At 37.5% G+C, this 16632-nt stretch overlaps 1 protein-coding gene across 4 annotated transcripts; it reads right to left on the bottom strand.

Annotated features, from left to right (window-relative positions):
• Window positions 1–885: 885 nt before the first annotated feature.
• Window positions 886–16443, bottom strand: LOC100819651 (probable Ufm1-specific protease). 4 transcript variants are annotated; one of them, XR_414050.4, is made up of 13 exons: window positions 15713–16443; window positions 14402–14670; window positions 14136–14223; window positions 13866–14041; window positions 13015–13105; window positions 12679–12801; window positions 12479–12526; window positions 12320–12396; window positions 3065–3153; window positions 2798–2909; window positions 2423–2525; window positions 1734–1975; window positions 1258–1400 (listed from the first exon to the last, which is right to left on the bottom strand). XR_414050.4 is itself a non-coding variant. In XM_006578610.4 (12 exons), the coding sequence occupies exons 1-12, from the start codon at window positions 16245–16247 to the stop codon at window positions 1171–1173; spliced, it is 1941 nt and encodes a 646-aa protein (XP_006578673.1). In that variant the 5' UTR covers window positions 16248–16440; the 3' UTR covers window positions 886–1170. The 4 variants fall into 4 exon arrangements, 2 of the variants coding, with proteins under 2 accessions (XP_006578673.1, XP_006578674.1); XR_414051.4 differs by having other exon boundaries at window positions 1734–1986; window positions 15713–16442; XM_006578610.4 differs by lacking the exon at window positions 1734–1975 and having other exon boundaries at window positions 886–1400; window positions 15713–16440.
• Between the last annotated feature and the right edge of the window lie 189 nt (window positions 16444–16632).

Genomic DNA, 16632 nt, shown 5'->3' with positions numbered 1-16632 from the left:
GGAATAATCATCCATCCTAATTTGTAGTCTCCCTCAAATATTGGTTTTCATAGTTATTTTTAGCGCGTGATTTGTGAATAAAGAATTAGAGAGGCTGCAATTAAGTTGTGAAAAGTTCCATTCATTGCCAATAATAAACAAAGAAAAAAAACAAAAGCTTCATATTCACCTTTCACCGACATTTTATTATATTACAATTGGCACGACGTTGGATGTTTAAATACTTCATGACTATTTTGAAGAGCAAAAAAGTCGACATTTCCACAAAATTGATAGTGAAATGCAACTATACCGTCTATACGTATTTTAACCAAAAAAAAAAAAGGCTTAAAAAGCTAGTTTTAAAGCAATACCTTTTGCCTGTAAGAATACTTGCTTAGTCAGATGCAATTAGAATCTCACGGTAAGAACATGTGCTCGAGGCATCTAAACACTTCAATTTAAAATTCACTTTTAAAAAGTTACTTTAAAATATTATTTTAGAACATCAAATAACAATTTTCCCTTTAATATACCTTTCGCCTTAGATATTTTACTTTGCCGTATTTTAGGGGTTATGTATATAACCTTTTTCCCTATTTCATAATTGTTTTCCTCTTGAGAGAATGCTGCTATTTCCTAATTGTTAATATTCAGTATTCACTGGCAAAACAACGCTCCTATTCCTACATATCAAAATACCCAAGATTTTCTATATTGTATGAATTTTCTCACATCACTATAGCCTAAAAGAAAAGATTATACCAATAAATCTAGATTTCAAATTAGCTTAAGTTTCAAATTTAATAGTAATGCCTCTAAGATTGATTGGACCCAGCTCACAGTCACAGATATGGACAGCTTCAGATCTCTCTTTACCATGTGTATCGAAAACTTCAAAAGGTATTTCACGAAAATTGATTTAATCCTACCTTCCCCAAGTCTGAAACATATTTTGCCTAAGATTTAGCCACAAGTAGCTCCCCGTAAGATTCAGGTCACAGGATAAATCTTGGTTATAGACTTTTAGTCACAGGATTCCAATTACAAAACATTAATAACCCAAAAGTGAGGCAACGAATTACCTGTTAACTTTACACTCCCAACCACATATAACTAAAGTGAAAAATTACTCTACCACTGCAAGAAATTGGTGTCAATTGGGAACTCTCTTTCAATAGAAGCTAGGCCTCAAACCATGTTGGGTCTCTGTGGCAGCAGGAGATTATAAAACTTATCATGCAAGAAGAAATTCTTTCCCTTGCTATCAACAGCCTTTTTCCACCCACACCATCCTCCATTGACTATTTTCTTTAGGTCATCCGAACCTGTATAGTGGGGATCAAGTATTAAAAATGCACAATCTCCACTTGCTTCATTGTAATCCACTCCCAAGAGTGTATATGCAAGTACACCACCACCTGCGTTTAGAAACCAAAGCATTATGATTGATATCACTACTCCTACCATTCCTACCAAAAGTTTCTAAGAGCAATACAGACACAACTCGTATTGAAGTGAATATGCAAATGAAAATATACTGTAGAGTCTAGAATTTCAAGCCACCCTACATGGTAGGCCTGGTAACATTCGGTTCAGCATAGAAAACCAAACCTTGAACCGAATCATACTAATGGTATTTCATAAGAACTGAAGTGAACTAGTTTTTGGTTCAGTGAACTGGTGCATGAAAGTGCTAACCAGAGATTCCCTGTACTAAGAGGTAATTGCTTCAAACCTAGATACATGCTCACCATTCCTCTTGATCCACCCTGCTCCTTTCTCTGCCCCTCAATTGATATTGTGAGCTACTGAGCTCATCAAAGACCACTTGCCTGACAACACCAGTCCCTCTGCCACCACTGAAGAGGTCCTCATCAAGTTCCCTGGGGCCATTCTCCACCTCACCAACAATAAGTACAGGGATGAGCCTGCCTGCAGGCTGCAGCACCTTGTCATTTGTCTCTTGAGGGCCAAAACATTGTCATGTATATGCCTGCATGTTCACTGGCATGATTCAATGAGTACATGGCTTCAGTCAAAGTCAACTCCTCGCATGCGCTACTACTACTACTACTTTTGTGTCCCAAAGGAAGATTCTAACTTGACCAACAAGGAACTGGGAGAGTAGTGCCATGACCAGAAAGGGAGACAAGGATGATTTTGCAGAACACAGCAACTTCTCAGTGCAGGAAGTGTTAGGGTTCTGATTACTTTTGAGGATATTCAGTGATTTGTTTATAATGTTAGCCAAATTGGATTACTGATTAACTGCTTTAAAAAACTAATCCAGGTTCTTGAACTGTTTCGAAAGGTGTAGTTCAGTTTGGTTCACAGTCTGGTTTGGTTCTTTGCACAAACCTACACTATACAGGGAGATGCCATAGATAAATGGCAGATAAAAGCAAAAATAAAAAATAAAAAAAATACATAATTTACTAACCAATCATAACAGGTGTACTTTGGTTTTCAAAGTGCATCGCTAGCTCTCGACATTTTTCTGGAAGCTCAGCTCCAGATCTAACATTGATGACTTTGCACGTAACCTGTTAAAGAAAGTAAACCACCCAATCAAATCATTAAGAAGTCAATTAGGCTAACAAACAATATATACTTCATGCACTATGTGCAGTAATGGATCAAGAATTTATACTCTAGCCTTTTTTGGGGTCAGAGGCTCAACATGTCTTGTCATGATTCTAGCCAGAGAACACAAGTGCAATGTCAAGTTGGGCCCAAAAGCCCAACTGCATCTATGCAGTTTAATAATAAATCTACAGTTGAACATTAAGAAGTATTAAGAGGAGTGAATACTTACACCCAGAAGTTTGTCCAAAACAAAGCTCAATTCAATGGCACCGATCCAATCTCGTGATCCAACAAAAGAAGGGTCTTTATCACCAATTTCAACAAGTGTCTGCTGTATTTCCCTGAGAAAGTTGTAGGTTTGTCAGGCCAAATCATGATCATATGCATGAATATGACAAAACAAGATTTTGACACGAGTGAACTTCAGCCAGACAAACTGATAGTCTGAACCTATGAAAAGAAAATTCACAATCAGACAAGAGTGAAATGTAAATACCTATGAGAAGGAACTTCTATGGATGTATAGTTTTGAAGTCTGAACCATGAAATGATAGTCTGGAGAGAGCGGTAAGCACAACCCCATCCCTAGAAAAATCAAAATAATTTAGTTTCTGATACTACAAGAATATTGAGATTTTGTTCTAGTGATAATCTGTACTCTGCAGGTATGTAAATATAACTATATTTTGCTTTAAGATGTTCGTTGACTAGACAAGAAGTCACACACAGTAACTAGTGCACCACATACATAGCCTGATTAGTTTTATGCCGCGAATAAAACCTGGCTTAGATAGGGAACTCGAAAATTCTTCAACATCACAACTGAAGTAACTGCCAGCATCTTTACATTTAAATGGTATATTAGGTCCATCAAATGGATAGACTGGATAATTTTTTATTCAGATTAATAGATGGACTAAAAACAATCCATTAGTCAATTTACAATCCATTAAAAATTCATTAAAAAAATCCAATCCATCCATTAACATTTTATTATGGATATTTAATCCATCACTAAAATTATTTTGAAAATTAAATATTTTTTGTAGTAATTCAATAGGAGACATATGTACTCATTAGTGTGGCTGTTGCCTGTCAGAGAGTTTAAAAAAAGGATTAAAATGATTGCTGAGGGAAAACCTCAAGAACCTAACAGATGAAAAGGAGCTTAAAAGCACAATAAAATGGAAACAAGAAGCAAGACTTGTTGACTGACAGAAGGTCAAAAGGCAAAAATCTTGCTCCCAAATAATATCCATAAGATTAACAACTTGTCCCAGAAGTAATGGTGACGACAACAAATAAAGAAAGCTTCATGTGAAAGCTAATAAAAATTGATTCGCTGGAATTTAATGCCCTCAAACTAGTTTTTAATGGAAATAAAGTCATTGGTCAATGTTAAATAAAAACTGATAATGCATTAGCAAAAACTCAAATGGAAACTTCATAAAGTGGCAATGTGTGCAGCTCCTGCAAAATACCAACTTAAGTGCCCTTCTATTTTAATAGAGAGATCAGGAGCTACATATCTAAAAGAGTTCTATCAGATCATAATAGAAGATATTTTGAGAGGGAAAAACTTTAGAAAGAATAAGTGAAAATGATTATTGGCCACTGAACTTTGAGCTACAACTCAGTATACATAGACTTAGATAGTTAGTTATGACTAACTAACTCAGAACATAAAACTAACTCCTACCTAACTGACTTAACTGAGAGTGCAGTTGAATACTGCGACTCTCAGTACAATAATACCCCACCTCAAACTCAAGGTGGGTGAGACTTTGAAGGAGTCTCAAGCACATAGAGTTTGGCCCTTAGAAACGTGAATCTGGTTGGAGAGAGGGGCTTGGTGAGAGCATCTGCCCACTGATCAAGGGCAGGAATATGATGAACAACCAGCTGCTTGGTTAAGACTTTTTCTCTAACAAAGAAGACATCAATCTCCATGTGCTTGGTCCGAGCATGAAGAACAGGATTATGAGCTATAACAACTGCACTTTGATTATCACAGAAGACAATGGGAGTGCTGAAAGGAACTTTTAACTCGGTTAAAAGGGTCTGAATCCAAGATATTTCAGCAGCAGTCTGAGCCAAACTTCGATATTCTGCCTCTGTACTAGATCTTGCAACAACCTGCTGCTTTCGGGACCAGCATGAGATGAGATTAGGACCAAAGTAGATAGCAGAACCAGAAATGGATCTTCTGTCTTCAATATCAGAAGCCCAATCTGCATCACAGAAGACACGAAGAGTTTCCCCAAAACAGCAGGTCTAAGATGAAGACCTTGCGACACTGTACCTTTCAAGTATCTTAGGATTCTTTTCGCAGAAATCCAATGAGAATCTAAAGGATTGGCCATAAATTGACAAACTTTGTTCATTGAGTAGTTGATCTCAGGCCTAGTGATAGTCAAGTATTGTAAAGCACCCACTACAGACCGATACAAAGTAGGATCAGAAAAGAGATCTGAGCCTGTTTTAGAAAGTTTGCAGCTAGAAGCCATAGGAGAGGAAATAGGTTGAGCCTCTGCCATATTTGTTTTCTGCAACAAATCTCTGATATATTTACTGAGTGAGGAGTGATGACTAGTCAGGAAGAGTCTTAACTTCAATTCCCAGAAAGTAATCTAGCAGACCAATTTGTTTAAGAGAAAATTTTGAATTAAGTTGAGATGTCAGGTGCTGAATCAACTGAGTGGAACTGCCAAGAAGGATGATATCATTCCACATAAACTAAAAGATACACAGTGTGAGATAAGTCTGGTAAACAAAGAGAAAGGGATCACACTTACTAGCCACAAAACCAAACTGAGTTAGAGCAGATTCCAGCCTCTCAAACCACTGTCTTGAGGCTTGTTTGAGCCCATACAAGGCAATATTTAGTTTACATACCAGAGAGGGATTTGATAGTTGGAAACCAGGAGGTTGAGACATATAGACAGTCTCATTAAGCAAGCCATTAAGAAAGGCATTATTTACATCTAGCTGAACAAGCATCCATTGATTTGTGATTGCTAGAGTTAAAATAAGCCTAATACTAACAGGCTTCACAAATGGAGAAAAGGTTTCTAAAAAATCAAAGCCTTGAACTTGATTAAAACCTTTGGCAACTAGTCTAGCCTTAAATTTATTGATAGACCCATCTGCATTTTCCTTGTCCCTAAAAACCCATTTACGACCAATAGCTTTTCTGTCTGATGGAAGAGGCACTAAATCCCAAGTGTGATTCTTCATCAAAGTTTCATATTCTAGTTGCATGGCTGAAAGCCAATTTGGATCAGTCAAGGCCTGTTTCACACTCTTTGGTTCACAGTGAGTTAAAAGAAGAGAAGGAATTATTCTGGGTAAGTGAATACCAGATTTAAATCTAGTCTGCATAGGGTGAGTATTGGCTGGTCTAGGTGAAGAAGGAGTTCTTGCAGATGAAGATTTTGTTGTATTAGTGTTTGATGATGAAGAAATGGAAGGAGGGTATGACAGCATTATCAGCCATTGGTGAAGCTGTTTTCTCAGTATTAGAAGACTGAAGAGGAACAGTAGCAGTTTCTGATTGAACAGATATACAGTTAGGTACTGACTGAAGAGGAACATTAGCAAGTTCTGAATGATCAGACTGAGTAGGCTGAGTGGAAGAAGAAGTAGGCTGAGATGATGATATAGGGAAATTCAGATTAGGAGCAATGATAGGTATGGAAGGAAACTGAAGAATAGGACTTACTAGAAGAAGCTGTGGACTCAAATAAGGAAGCATAAGGATATTTTGATTCATTAAACAAGACATCTTTAGAAATGAAGATTCTGCCAGAAGGAGAAAGGCATTTGTATCCTTAATGGGAAGTAGAATAACCCAAGAAAAGACACTCATGTGACCTATAGTCTGTCATGCCAAAGACTACTAGATCTATTGAATGGATTGACAGTGAAATCTGCATTCTTATTAGAAGAATTTACAGGAATTGACAGAACTGGACAAACAATAGGAAGCAACGACAGTTGAAGGTTGAAACTGAATGTGAGGAAAACTGCGAAGACCATAAGAACCAACATTGCCTTGAAGTAAGACTTCATTGGTAACCTGAGATTTCACAGCACAATAATTAGAGTGAAATTCAAAGTAAACATCATTGTCCTTGGCAAATTTGCTGACTGAAAGAAGGTTTTTAGTGATTTTAGGCACATGTAATAGATGATTAAGATATAAAGAGACAGAGGAATTATATGGAGAAGTGAAATAGGAAGAACCAGAGGAGTGAATTTGCAGACCTTGACCATTTCCTATGAAGATCTGATCAGGACAATGTTGTTAATGGCGGATGACGGTTCATGGTGAAAAGCCAAAAATCCACCATAAAAATATGGCGGATGGCGTTGCGGCAAATGACGGATATATATATATATATATATATATATATATATATATATATATATATATAAAACAATAGATAAAAAATAAATATAAATAAAAATTAAATAATACAATGGATAGCATTCAAATAAACTAAAAAAGTTTCATGAGTTCACACAATAACCAACACCAAATAAACTCATTCAAGAGTTCAAACAATGATGTTTGTATCCCCTTCCACAAGTGGATGGCAATATTTCCAACCAGGGTCTGTCTTATTTTTCCTTGTTGCAGCATTAGATGATGGTTCAGCCATTGTAAGTAGAAGAGGGCTGAACAGAAAAAAAAAAAAAAAAAGTAGAACCAAAAATTAAAAGAGTGTCATACAGAAAAAAAAAAAATAGAGCCAAAAAGTAAAAAAGGGTGTCAAACAGAAGAAAAAAAACAGAATGCTCGCGTGCCTGTAGCCGTCGCAGTCTGTAGCCATTGCTGCTGCCGTCGCCATCACCATCTGTTGCTCGCGTGCGTGGTGCCGTCGTTGCTGGTGCGTGCTGTGTGCTGCCTGCTGCTCGTGCCCGTGCTCGCACTGGAGTTCGGGAGTTCGCGTGCTGCGTGCTACTCATCCCATTTTGATTAGAAAAACGGATTTAGGGTTGGGTCAGGTCAGCCCAAGACGACCCAATCTGTAATTTTGGGGAAATTATTTTTAAAAAAAAGTTTCTTCCATCATAACCGCCATTCTGCCACCATCGTTAAGCCTACGGCGGCCACCATGGCACCGCCATTTGAAACCCGCAACACCACCGCTATTTGGAGGCGTTTTTTCAAAAAAACCGCCACACAATACCGCCATGGCGCCGCCATAACCACCATTTGACAACACTGGATCAGGACCTTCAGAAAGGCTATAGTTGTTGGACGTTTTGTGATTCTCAAGTAACATGAAATGAAGCACTAGAATCTGGAATCCAATTAGTGGAATTGGATTGAGGTTGAGCATTTGTGAGCAAAGCACTAGGATTGGACTGATGATTGTTACTGGCAGATTTGTAATTGTTATTAGTTCAAACATTAGTAGGTCTAGTATCACCAGAATTTTGGCCATAATTGTTACTATTCTGTGAATAATTGTTGTAATTTTTTGAGATTGAGTGGAGGTGGCCTGAGAATAATTTGGACTCAAAGGATCATGAAGTACCAAGGTTGAGTTTGGTTGATAGTACTGATCAAAGCGATAGTGACAAACAGAAGCAGTGTGACCAAATTTTAGACACACCTGGCACTGGAAGTTAGCAAAACGGCCACCACCACGGCCGTGACCACCACCACCACCACAGCCAGATCCACCACGAAAAGCCAAGAAACTCTCTGGATTTGTCTTGTTTGGCATGGAATAGTCATTAGAGCTAACCGCTAGAGACTTGCGATGTGCTTGTGAATAGTTGATGGAAGGTGAATCGGACAGAGTCTATTTGGTGAATTTATTTAGACGTGCTTCATGAGCAAGAAGAAGAGCTTCGACTTAACCGATCGGGAGAGGTTCAAACTTTCAATAATCGCAATGATGGAGTGATAGTCTGATGGTAGGCCTTCAAGAATGGAGTCAACATGTTCCTGAAGCATAATCAAACTTCCGAAGGAAGCAAGAGCATCTAAAAGAGCTTTAATTTGCGACAAGAACTCGTGCATCGATTTTCCACCAAGATTTGTAGCCTGTAACTGAGTTCGCAGTTGACGTGCTGTAGCACGTGTTTGTTTATGGAAATAGTCATGAATGTGCTCCCAAACCTCATAGGAGTGAGCGCATCCTAGCACATGCGATCGACGTTGAAAGCGTCGATTGCAGCCAAGTAAGCAGCACTTGATCCTGCTGATGCCATACTTCATACACAGGGCTCTCTATGCCAGCTTCATGATCTTCTTCAGAAAGAAAACGGAGAGGAATCTGAGGATTGACAACGAAACATTGAAGACAATGTGATTTGATGACTGGCTCAACTTGTTGACGCCATAAAAGGAAAGTCAAATCATCAAGCTTATGTGCAATCGAATGAGGAAAAGAAGGAGCAAGAAACGCGTTGCTTTGTGCCGCCATTGACAACCTTACCAAGCTCTTGATACCATAAAAGAATTCTATCAAATCATAATAGAAGATATTTTGAGAGGGAAAAACTTTAGAAAGAAGAAGTGGAAATGATTATTGGTCAATGAACTGATGAGAATCCTAAAACTGGCCAAATACAGGCTAAAGGCCCAAGTGGAGAAGGATGAAGGCCCAAGTGGAGAAGGACAAAGCCCCCGAGTGGAGAAGGATGAAGGCCCAGAGACAGAGACACTATCAAGACTATTAATTGTTGCTGAAGGCCCAGATTAATTTGAAGGCGCATAATAAATATGTTCTATTTTTAATTTATAATTATTTTCGTTGTAATTTTGGCCCAAACTAGTTTGAAGGCCCATGTCTATTTATTTTGTCAGATACACTATAAGTATTGGTTTTTCTTTTTTCAATAAAAAAACTTTTGGCATTTTCATAAAATTTGGTGAGAGCTTCTCTCTGGATTCCTTGTTGAACCAATCTCAGACTAATCAAGGTAATCCTTGTGACTCTATCCTGACTTATCTTCCTTCACTGAAAGTGGCGTCATCCAAATCTCCGTAGCCTGTATCAAGCGATCCGCTCCTAGTCAGGATCACATCATCTGGTATCAGAGCTTCGGCTCTTCATACAGGTTCTATCCTATCCTATTCTTTTTCTTTGTAATTTGTCCAGGTTCGTGTTTTGTCCTTATTCTGTTATTTGTTTTCTTGTTTGCGTCTTGTTGCATTCTTGTTTATGTCTTTGTTTCGTTCTTGTTCTTGTCACGTTTTTGTTCTTGTTCTTGTTTCTTGTGTCTTTCAGACTTTGAGTAAAAAAAAAAATATGTTTGAACGGTGGTGGTGATTATCATCAATTGGACGGATCTCAATGCTTATTACTGGACGCGATAACTACACAAATGCAACAATTGTTGAACCGTAACAATGAAGAGCTCTACAGACGAATAGAAGGACTAGAGCACCAAATGAACCCAAATGGTGGGAGACCTTATGGTAGGAACAGAAGGGTCAATAATGGACCGAACCGAATAGAAGGACAGGACAGAATTGAGGGAGTAAAACTCAATGTTCCCCCTTTTAAAGGCAAGAGTGACCCAGATGCCTACCTTGATTGGAAGATGAAGATTCAGCATACATTCTCCTATAATGATTATTCTGAAGAGCAGAAGGTGAAGTTAGCAGCAGCTACATTCTGAGACTATGCTCTTGTTTGGTGGAAGAAAAATCAAAGAGAGAAGAAGGACGGGAGATAGATACATGAACTGAGATGAGAAGGGTTATGCGAAAGATGTATGTTCCAACTAGCTACAGTAGAACCATGCGACAGAAATTCCAGAGGTTATCCCAGGGAATTTTGATTGTTAAGGAGTACTACAAGGAGATGGAGATGGCACTAGTAAGGGCCAACATTGAAGAGGACACCAAAGCAGTGCATGATGGCTTCACCAACAAGATTTCTTTCCAGCACCATGACCAGAAAATTATTCTTAAACCTTTATCCCTCAGAGAAGTGTGTGATGACCAAATCAAAAGGAGAGAAAAGAGAGAACAAGAGAAAGACAATAGTGAGACAGCACAGAGGAATAGAAAAAGGAAGAGTGATACACCTGATAGATAGAGTGATACACAAGAGAGAGTGATAATTCTAATCAGTTAACTATTTATGTTTCTCCTAGTGTTCAACCCTTATTGCAGGAATTTAAAGATGTCTTTCCCAAGAAAATCTCTCATGGACTGCCACCTTCAAGAAGCATAGACCATCAAGTTGATCTCCTTCCAGAAGCTTCATTGCCTAACAGGCCAACTTACAACAGCAAGCCCCAAGAGACTCAGCATAAGGATGCATAGACCAAAGTTGAGTATGTGAAAAGATTGTATGACCAAGTGAAGGTGCAAATTGCAAAGAAGAATGAAAGTTATGTCAAGCAAGCCAACAAGAAAAGGAAGGAAGTGGTACTTGAACCCGGTGATGATCCTGGACATTTGAGGGCAAATGTTTTCCAAGAAGGAGGGAATGATGAGAATCCTAAAACTGATCAAATACAGGCTAAAGGCCCAAGTGGAAAAGGACAAAGCCCCCGAGTGGAGAAGGATGAAGGCCCAAAGACAGAGACACTATCAAGACTATTAATTGTTGCTAAAGGTCCAGATTAATTTGAAGGCCCATAATAAATATGTTCTATTTTTAATTTATAATTATTTTCGTTGTAATTTTGACCCAAACTGTTTTGAAGGCCCATGTCTATTTATTTTGTCAGATACACTATAAGTATTGGTTTTTCTTTTTTCAATAAAAAAACTTTTGGCATTTTCATAAAATTTGGTGAGAACTTCTCTCTGGGTTCCTTTGTTAAACTAATCTCAGACTTATCAAGGTAATCATTGTGGCGTCTATCCTGACTTATCTTCCTTCATTGGAAGTGGCGTCATCCAAATCTCCGTAGCCTGTATCAAGCGATCCGCTCCTAGTCAGGATCACATCATCTTTGAGTTACAACTCAGTATATATAGGCCTAGATAGTTAGTTATAACTAACTAACTCAAAACATAAAATTAACTCCTAACTAACTGATTTAATTGAGAGTGCAGTTGAATACTGCAACTCTCTGTACAATACTCTAATAATATCAAAAGTCAGGATGGTAGCTAGACTTTACCGGGCATTGAAACACTTCACTCTAGTAGGCATACAAAAAGTGATCCTATTCCAGAACTCATCCAGGCAATAGAAGCCAATCTATGCCTATATAACCTTTTATTTTATTTTGAAATAGTGAAAAGAATTTGGCAACTCAAGGAAAGACCAAAAATGCCAAGTCCATTTTTCCACAAGCTGCATTCCTTGGGCAGCTACACATCAGATGACCTTCTCTTTCATTTATTCTCATTGCCTTCCATGGGTGATCGTAAGTTCTAATTTCATATATAATACTTTTGTCATTCATAGTTTCATACAGCATTATACACAAAAACCACACTAGTAATAGACTATTCTGATTTTATCTTTTTATTATCATTTTTACATACAAACAATTTGGAATATATTTAAAAGAATACTTAGCAAAGAACAACTTTAAGTATCATAATTTTCATCATTTTAAACTTCAAATGACTTTTCCCATATCCAAACCATAATTTGCAACTGCCTAAACAAGATTATGTTAATCAGTTAATCTTAAACCACTCAGCAACAACAACCGAGGTTTGTCTGTTATGTGTAATTTCAATTGAGCACAAGATAAAGATGGGATGTAATATAATGAGCAAGTTACAACCATTAGCGAGCAGAAGAATTGAAATTACCGAATCATTATAACCATTGTGAAGATAATGGAAGTATTCATATGAACCTTGAACAAGGGAAACAGTTCCCCCAGTAACTGCATAAACCACAACCATTTCAAATGAGACAAAAAAAAATTACATTTAGAATGAGAGACACAGACCACAATAGCAACTTACCCCCGCTACTTGGAATCCCAATGTGTACATCTCTGAGCAAAGTTGAACCTAATATTACAAACAAATATTAAGAAACTTAGAGCACATGATATATGTTAAGGAGTTAGTATTAGAAAATACAACCTGGAAAGAGGAAAATGCAATCATAATCCTGACACCTATAGAACATAAAGAACTACCCCTTCAAATGTATATATTACCTTTCTGTAGAGAGACCATATCATTGTTCTTCAATTTTGAAAAATCCAAGGCATTAGAAATTCTTAGAAGGGGACGATCATACGGTAATCCCAACCTTGAGTGCAAGGATCTCCTAACTTCAACTGCAGAAAGCATGAATAATTCATAAATCACTAAATACTAACACATGCTGAGATCATAAATGATGAAGTAGATTGGAAAAGCCCAAAGACTCAATAGATACATTCTTCTCTGCAATTTACCAACAGCATATAATATAGCTTTATTCTATATTTTCTAATGACAATTACATCATAAATGAATTATCCTATCCATGTCAAAATTCAACAGCATACCTTGCTTCATTTCTGTCTCCCCAAAACTCAGTTCATAGAAAACTGTTATTGGATGTAGAATCCCAGGAGGACTAAAGTGATAAGATTTTAGCTGACAAATAAATAAATTGCTAGTCAATCAAAAGAACAATAAGTATTAAACAAATAAGTAAAAATAAAACTTTACTATGAAACAATAATATAACTAAATTAAATAATAGAGTAAAAAATATCTTAAACACAAATTATGATCATATATTATTCATGGAAACAAAATCAATTTCTTTCATGAATCTGACCCGACAGATCACTAAAATCATCAGGGTGTTTTGTAAAAGAAGAATTTCTTTTTTCAATACCATAATTTCATTAACAAGAGAATATGAAGCAGGATAGGTACAGTCCAAATTCATACATTAGTACCTCACATCATTATATACTAATTACTAATTTGTCATCCACACACTCATAATCCTTAGTACCTATCAAAGTTGATACAGGTCTGGTTTTTCTAACCATTTAAACTTGAAATATTCCATAATTATAAAACCGATCTTCATATATTTGAAAGTTCAGATGAAAATCATTATTTAGTCATCCTGGTGCATTACAGCTCTTGTTAAATTGAAATTGTCACTTTCATTGGCAAGTTGTATTATAGAAAGAAATAATGTACATATTTGAGAGTATCTTACTATATTTGCGAGACAAAAGCCACAAATTCATTTGAAATTGTAATGATAGGATAGAGGAATGACAATGAATCATTGCACATCCATTAACAATAGAAGGATGATTTTCTTGTGAATCAGAGTCATGGTGAAATAGTAGAACCATAGTATGTAACTGGAAAGATGAATCTATTGCCTCACCCGAGGGTGTTGTGCCAAAAGGTTAGGCAACATCAACTTCTGCACTACATTTAATTGGTCAACTAAGCCAGGTATGATTAAATTTGAAACTGCATATTTCAGTGGAAGCTCCCTGGAAGAATAGCAGAGTACATCTAGCTTGATATCCACAACAAGGAGTCTAGTTTCTTCCTGGACTGAAATCAATAATTCAATTTCAATTACGAGAAGCTAAAAATAAAAAGAAAATCATATTTTTCAATGAGCAAATATTGGACATCAAATCTTGACCTGGAAAGTATTCTGCAACAGGCACAGTAGAAGCTGATGATGACCCTAAGCTATTAAAGAGAACACTAACTTGGATAGTATCTGCATTCTAAGAAGAAGAAAATTTCACAAAATGGACAATCACGAAGTACATGCAGAAAGGAGAAAATAAAGACAAGATAAAATAACAAAATCACAAATACAATCAGAAAATATAATAAAAAACCAAACAGTTGAAAAGAAAAGGGGAGAAAGATCACAAGGAATATCGTAATCTTTTATGTTACCTCTGCAGAAAAAACTGGTGAGCCTGCTTTACTGCTGATGGAAAAGTATGAACATGATAGTGAGCTTGCATTGAAGCCATCATCATCCTCAGCCAAAGGCTTGATCTTGGAGAGGTCTGTGCTAAAGTCTAATTGTACACCTCGAATTATGACAGGAGGAGATATATCCCGGGAGGCTTTGTTTGACATTTCTAACATGTACACAGCCTGAGGGTCTCTTAACTTGGCAATAACAGATTCAGTAACCTGTGCATATGATTTCTCAACATCTGCAAAACAAAATTGTCTAGAATTTATTCCCATTTAGAACAGAGTGATAGTGATAGAAGCATTTTAGATAATTCACAGCAGTCCAGATATTATCCTGCAAATCTGTACATTAAACGTTCACAACTTCTATTACGATAAAATAGAATTGACGGATTTCACCTATTGACTCCCAGCAGTTATGTCGAATTCAAAATCTGTACTGTGGGTCTCTTAGTTCACTGTCCACTATCCTCTGTAACCCACATTTTTTTGTCTCTCTCATACATCAAATATTCTTATAGCATCTAGAACTCAAAATGAAGTACTTTCAGCCGGAAATTTCAGTGTAACTCACGATTTGAGTCCTCTGCTCAACAACTTCCATCAACAAAGGTACCACTCAATCAACATAAGACAGAGAGCAGAATTTGAACTTAGTATTCTGCCAAATCGTTACTTTGCACAGTTGCACCTCTATGTAAGTATGTCTTGCCTTTTATGTTACAAAGCCTAAACCCTACTTTTCTTTTAGAATAGGGTGGACCCAGGGTATCCCTACAGCTGGCAACATGGGATTAATCCCCAAGGATGTAGAGTACCAGTCAAGGAACAACTCCTTTACCTACATATGTTTCTCTATTCACATAGTCAAGGATCAAACCCATCACATCATATGCTTAAAGGGCCCAAGCTATTAACTACTCATGCTACACCTTTTGGATAAATCCTACTTTATTTAGTAATAGGGCAACAATAAATTGCATGTAAACATGAGAACATCTAAGGAGACTTATCCAACTAGATCAATCACTCAAGCAAGTGTTTGGTTAATTAAACTTTTATAAAAGTGGCATATGATCTTCATCTTCCTATTAGCTTTTAAGTATTAACCCCAAATGCAAACCTAAATTGAAATGTGCAACCTACAAAGTACTATATTGTCAATCTAATTAATAATCACATAAATGAATTGCCCTATTGCAGCACTTGTTATGTTTCTGAAACCAATCATCAACAACTTCACTCAACCACATAGAAAGAGCGAGAATAAGGAAAACATACCAGTTGGATTCTTGAGACTATAATAGAGTGGCAACTTAATTGGAAGCTCGCAGTGAAGCAAGCAACCATTCTCCCACACAAACTTCTCCGAATCCCTTTCCTCTATTACCGACGAAACAGATTCGAGTCCCGTGGCATTTTCACTCTCTGACACAACAAACCGCAGCTCGCCGGAATCCGAGCCGCAAACCGCTCCGATAACCGGTCGATCTGTTCCGTCGCCGTAGAGAAGGTTCATCAATGCACGCGCGGCGTCAACGGCCGTGCGAGCGTGGGTATCGTCCCCAGAAGCTAGGGCTCCAACGACTTCGAAGCCTTTGGGGATGAGTGTTCGAAGGTCCTCAGATTCTTTGGGCAAATCGGGGGAAGCGGAGGAGGGGAGCGTGTGGATGCGGCGGAGGAAGGAGGCGACGGTGAGTGGCGGGAAGAATGGGGATCCGATAAGCCAGAAATGGATTCCCGGGTCGGATCCTTTTGTGTTGAGCTGCTTCGGGCGGCATAGCAGTCTCACGCTGCGGTTGCTATCATCCGCCATTGAAATCCTCTGTGTTTGTGTTTTCAAATGAAATCAGGGGAAACGGTTTCTTTTTTCACTTGAAAAAATAGTGTTGCGAAAACCAAACGGTGACCGATCGGTGGATTCAGAGGTTGAACTGGTGGACACTTATAGAACTGGTTGATTCTGTATATCTATTCGGCTAAAATTCGAGGGAGTCACATGTACGAAGAGACTGACACTTGGTATGAAAATTAAGGGGTTGTTTGGTCCGAGTGTTTTCTGTTTTGATTTTTAATGATAATGGAAATGTGTTTGGTTGAATTTTTGAAAATATTATCTAAAAAGAATCAGGAACCTCGTTAAAATGAAAAAACGTGAGTAATTTTAAACAAATCTAAAAATACATTTTCGTTCGAAAACA

The sequence above is a fragment of the Glycine max genome, chromosome 4 (assembly GCF_000004515.6).
Source record: "Glycine max cultivar Williams 82 chromosome 4, Glycine_max_v4.0, whole genome shotgun sequence".
In the NCBI taxonomy this organism is placed as follows: domain Eukaryota; kingdom Viridiplantae; phylum Streptophyta; class Magnoliopsida; order Fabales; family Fabaceae; genus Glycine; species Glycine max.
The sequence above is the reverse complement of the archived record's forward strand: the minus strand, read 5'-3'. Positions and strand labels throughout refer to the sequence as shown.

Coding starts and splice junctions, on each gene's coding strand:
- LOC100819651 (XM_006578610.4), bottom strand. CDS start 16,247: ATGGCGGATGATAGCAACCGCAGCGTGAGACTGCTATGCCGCCCGAAG. Junction 12,397..12,478: donor TGGGATTCCAAGTAGCGGGG/GTAAGTTGCTAT, acceptor TGGTTTATGCAG/TTACTGGGGGAACTGTTTCC. Junction 1,401..2,422: donor AAGTACACCTGTTATGATTG/GTTAGTAAATTA, acceptor TTCTAAACGCAG/GTGGTGGTGTACTTGCATAT.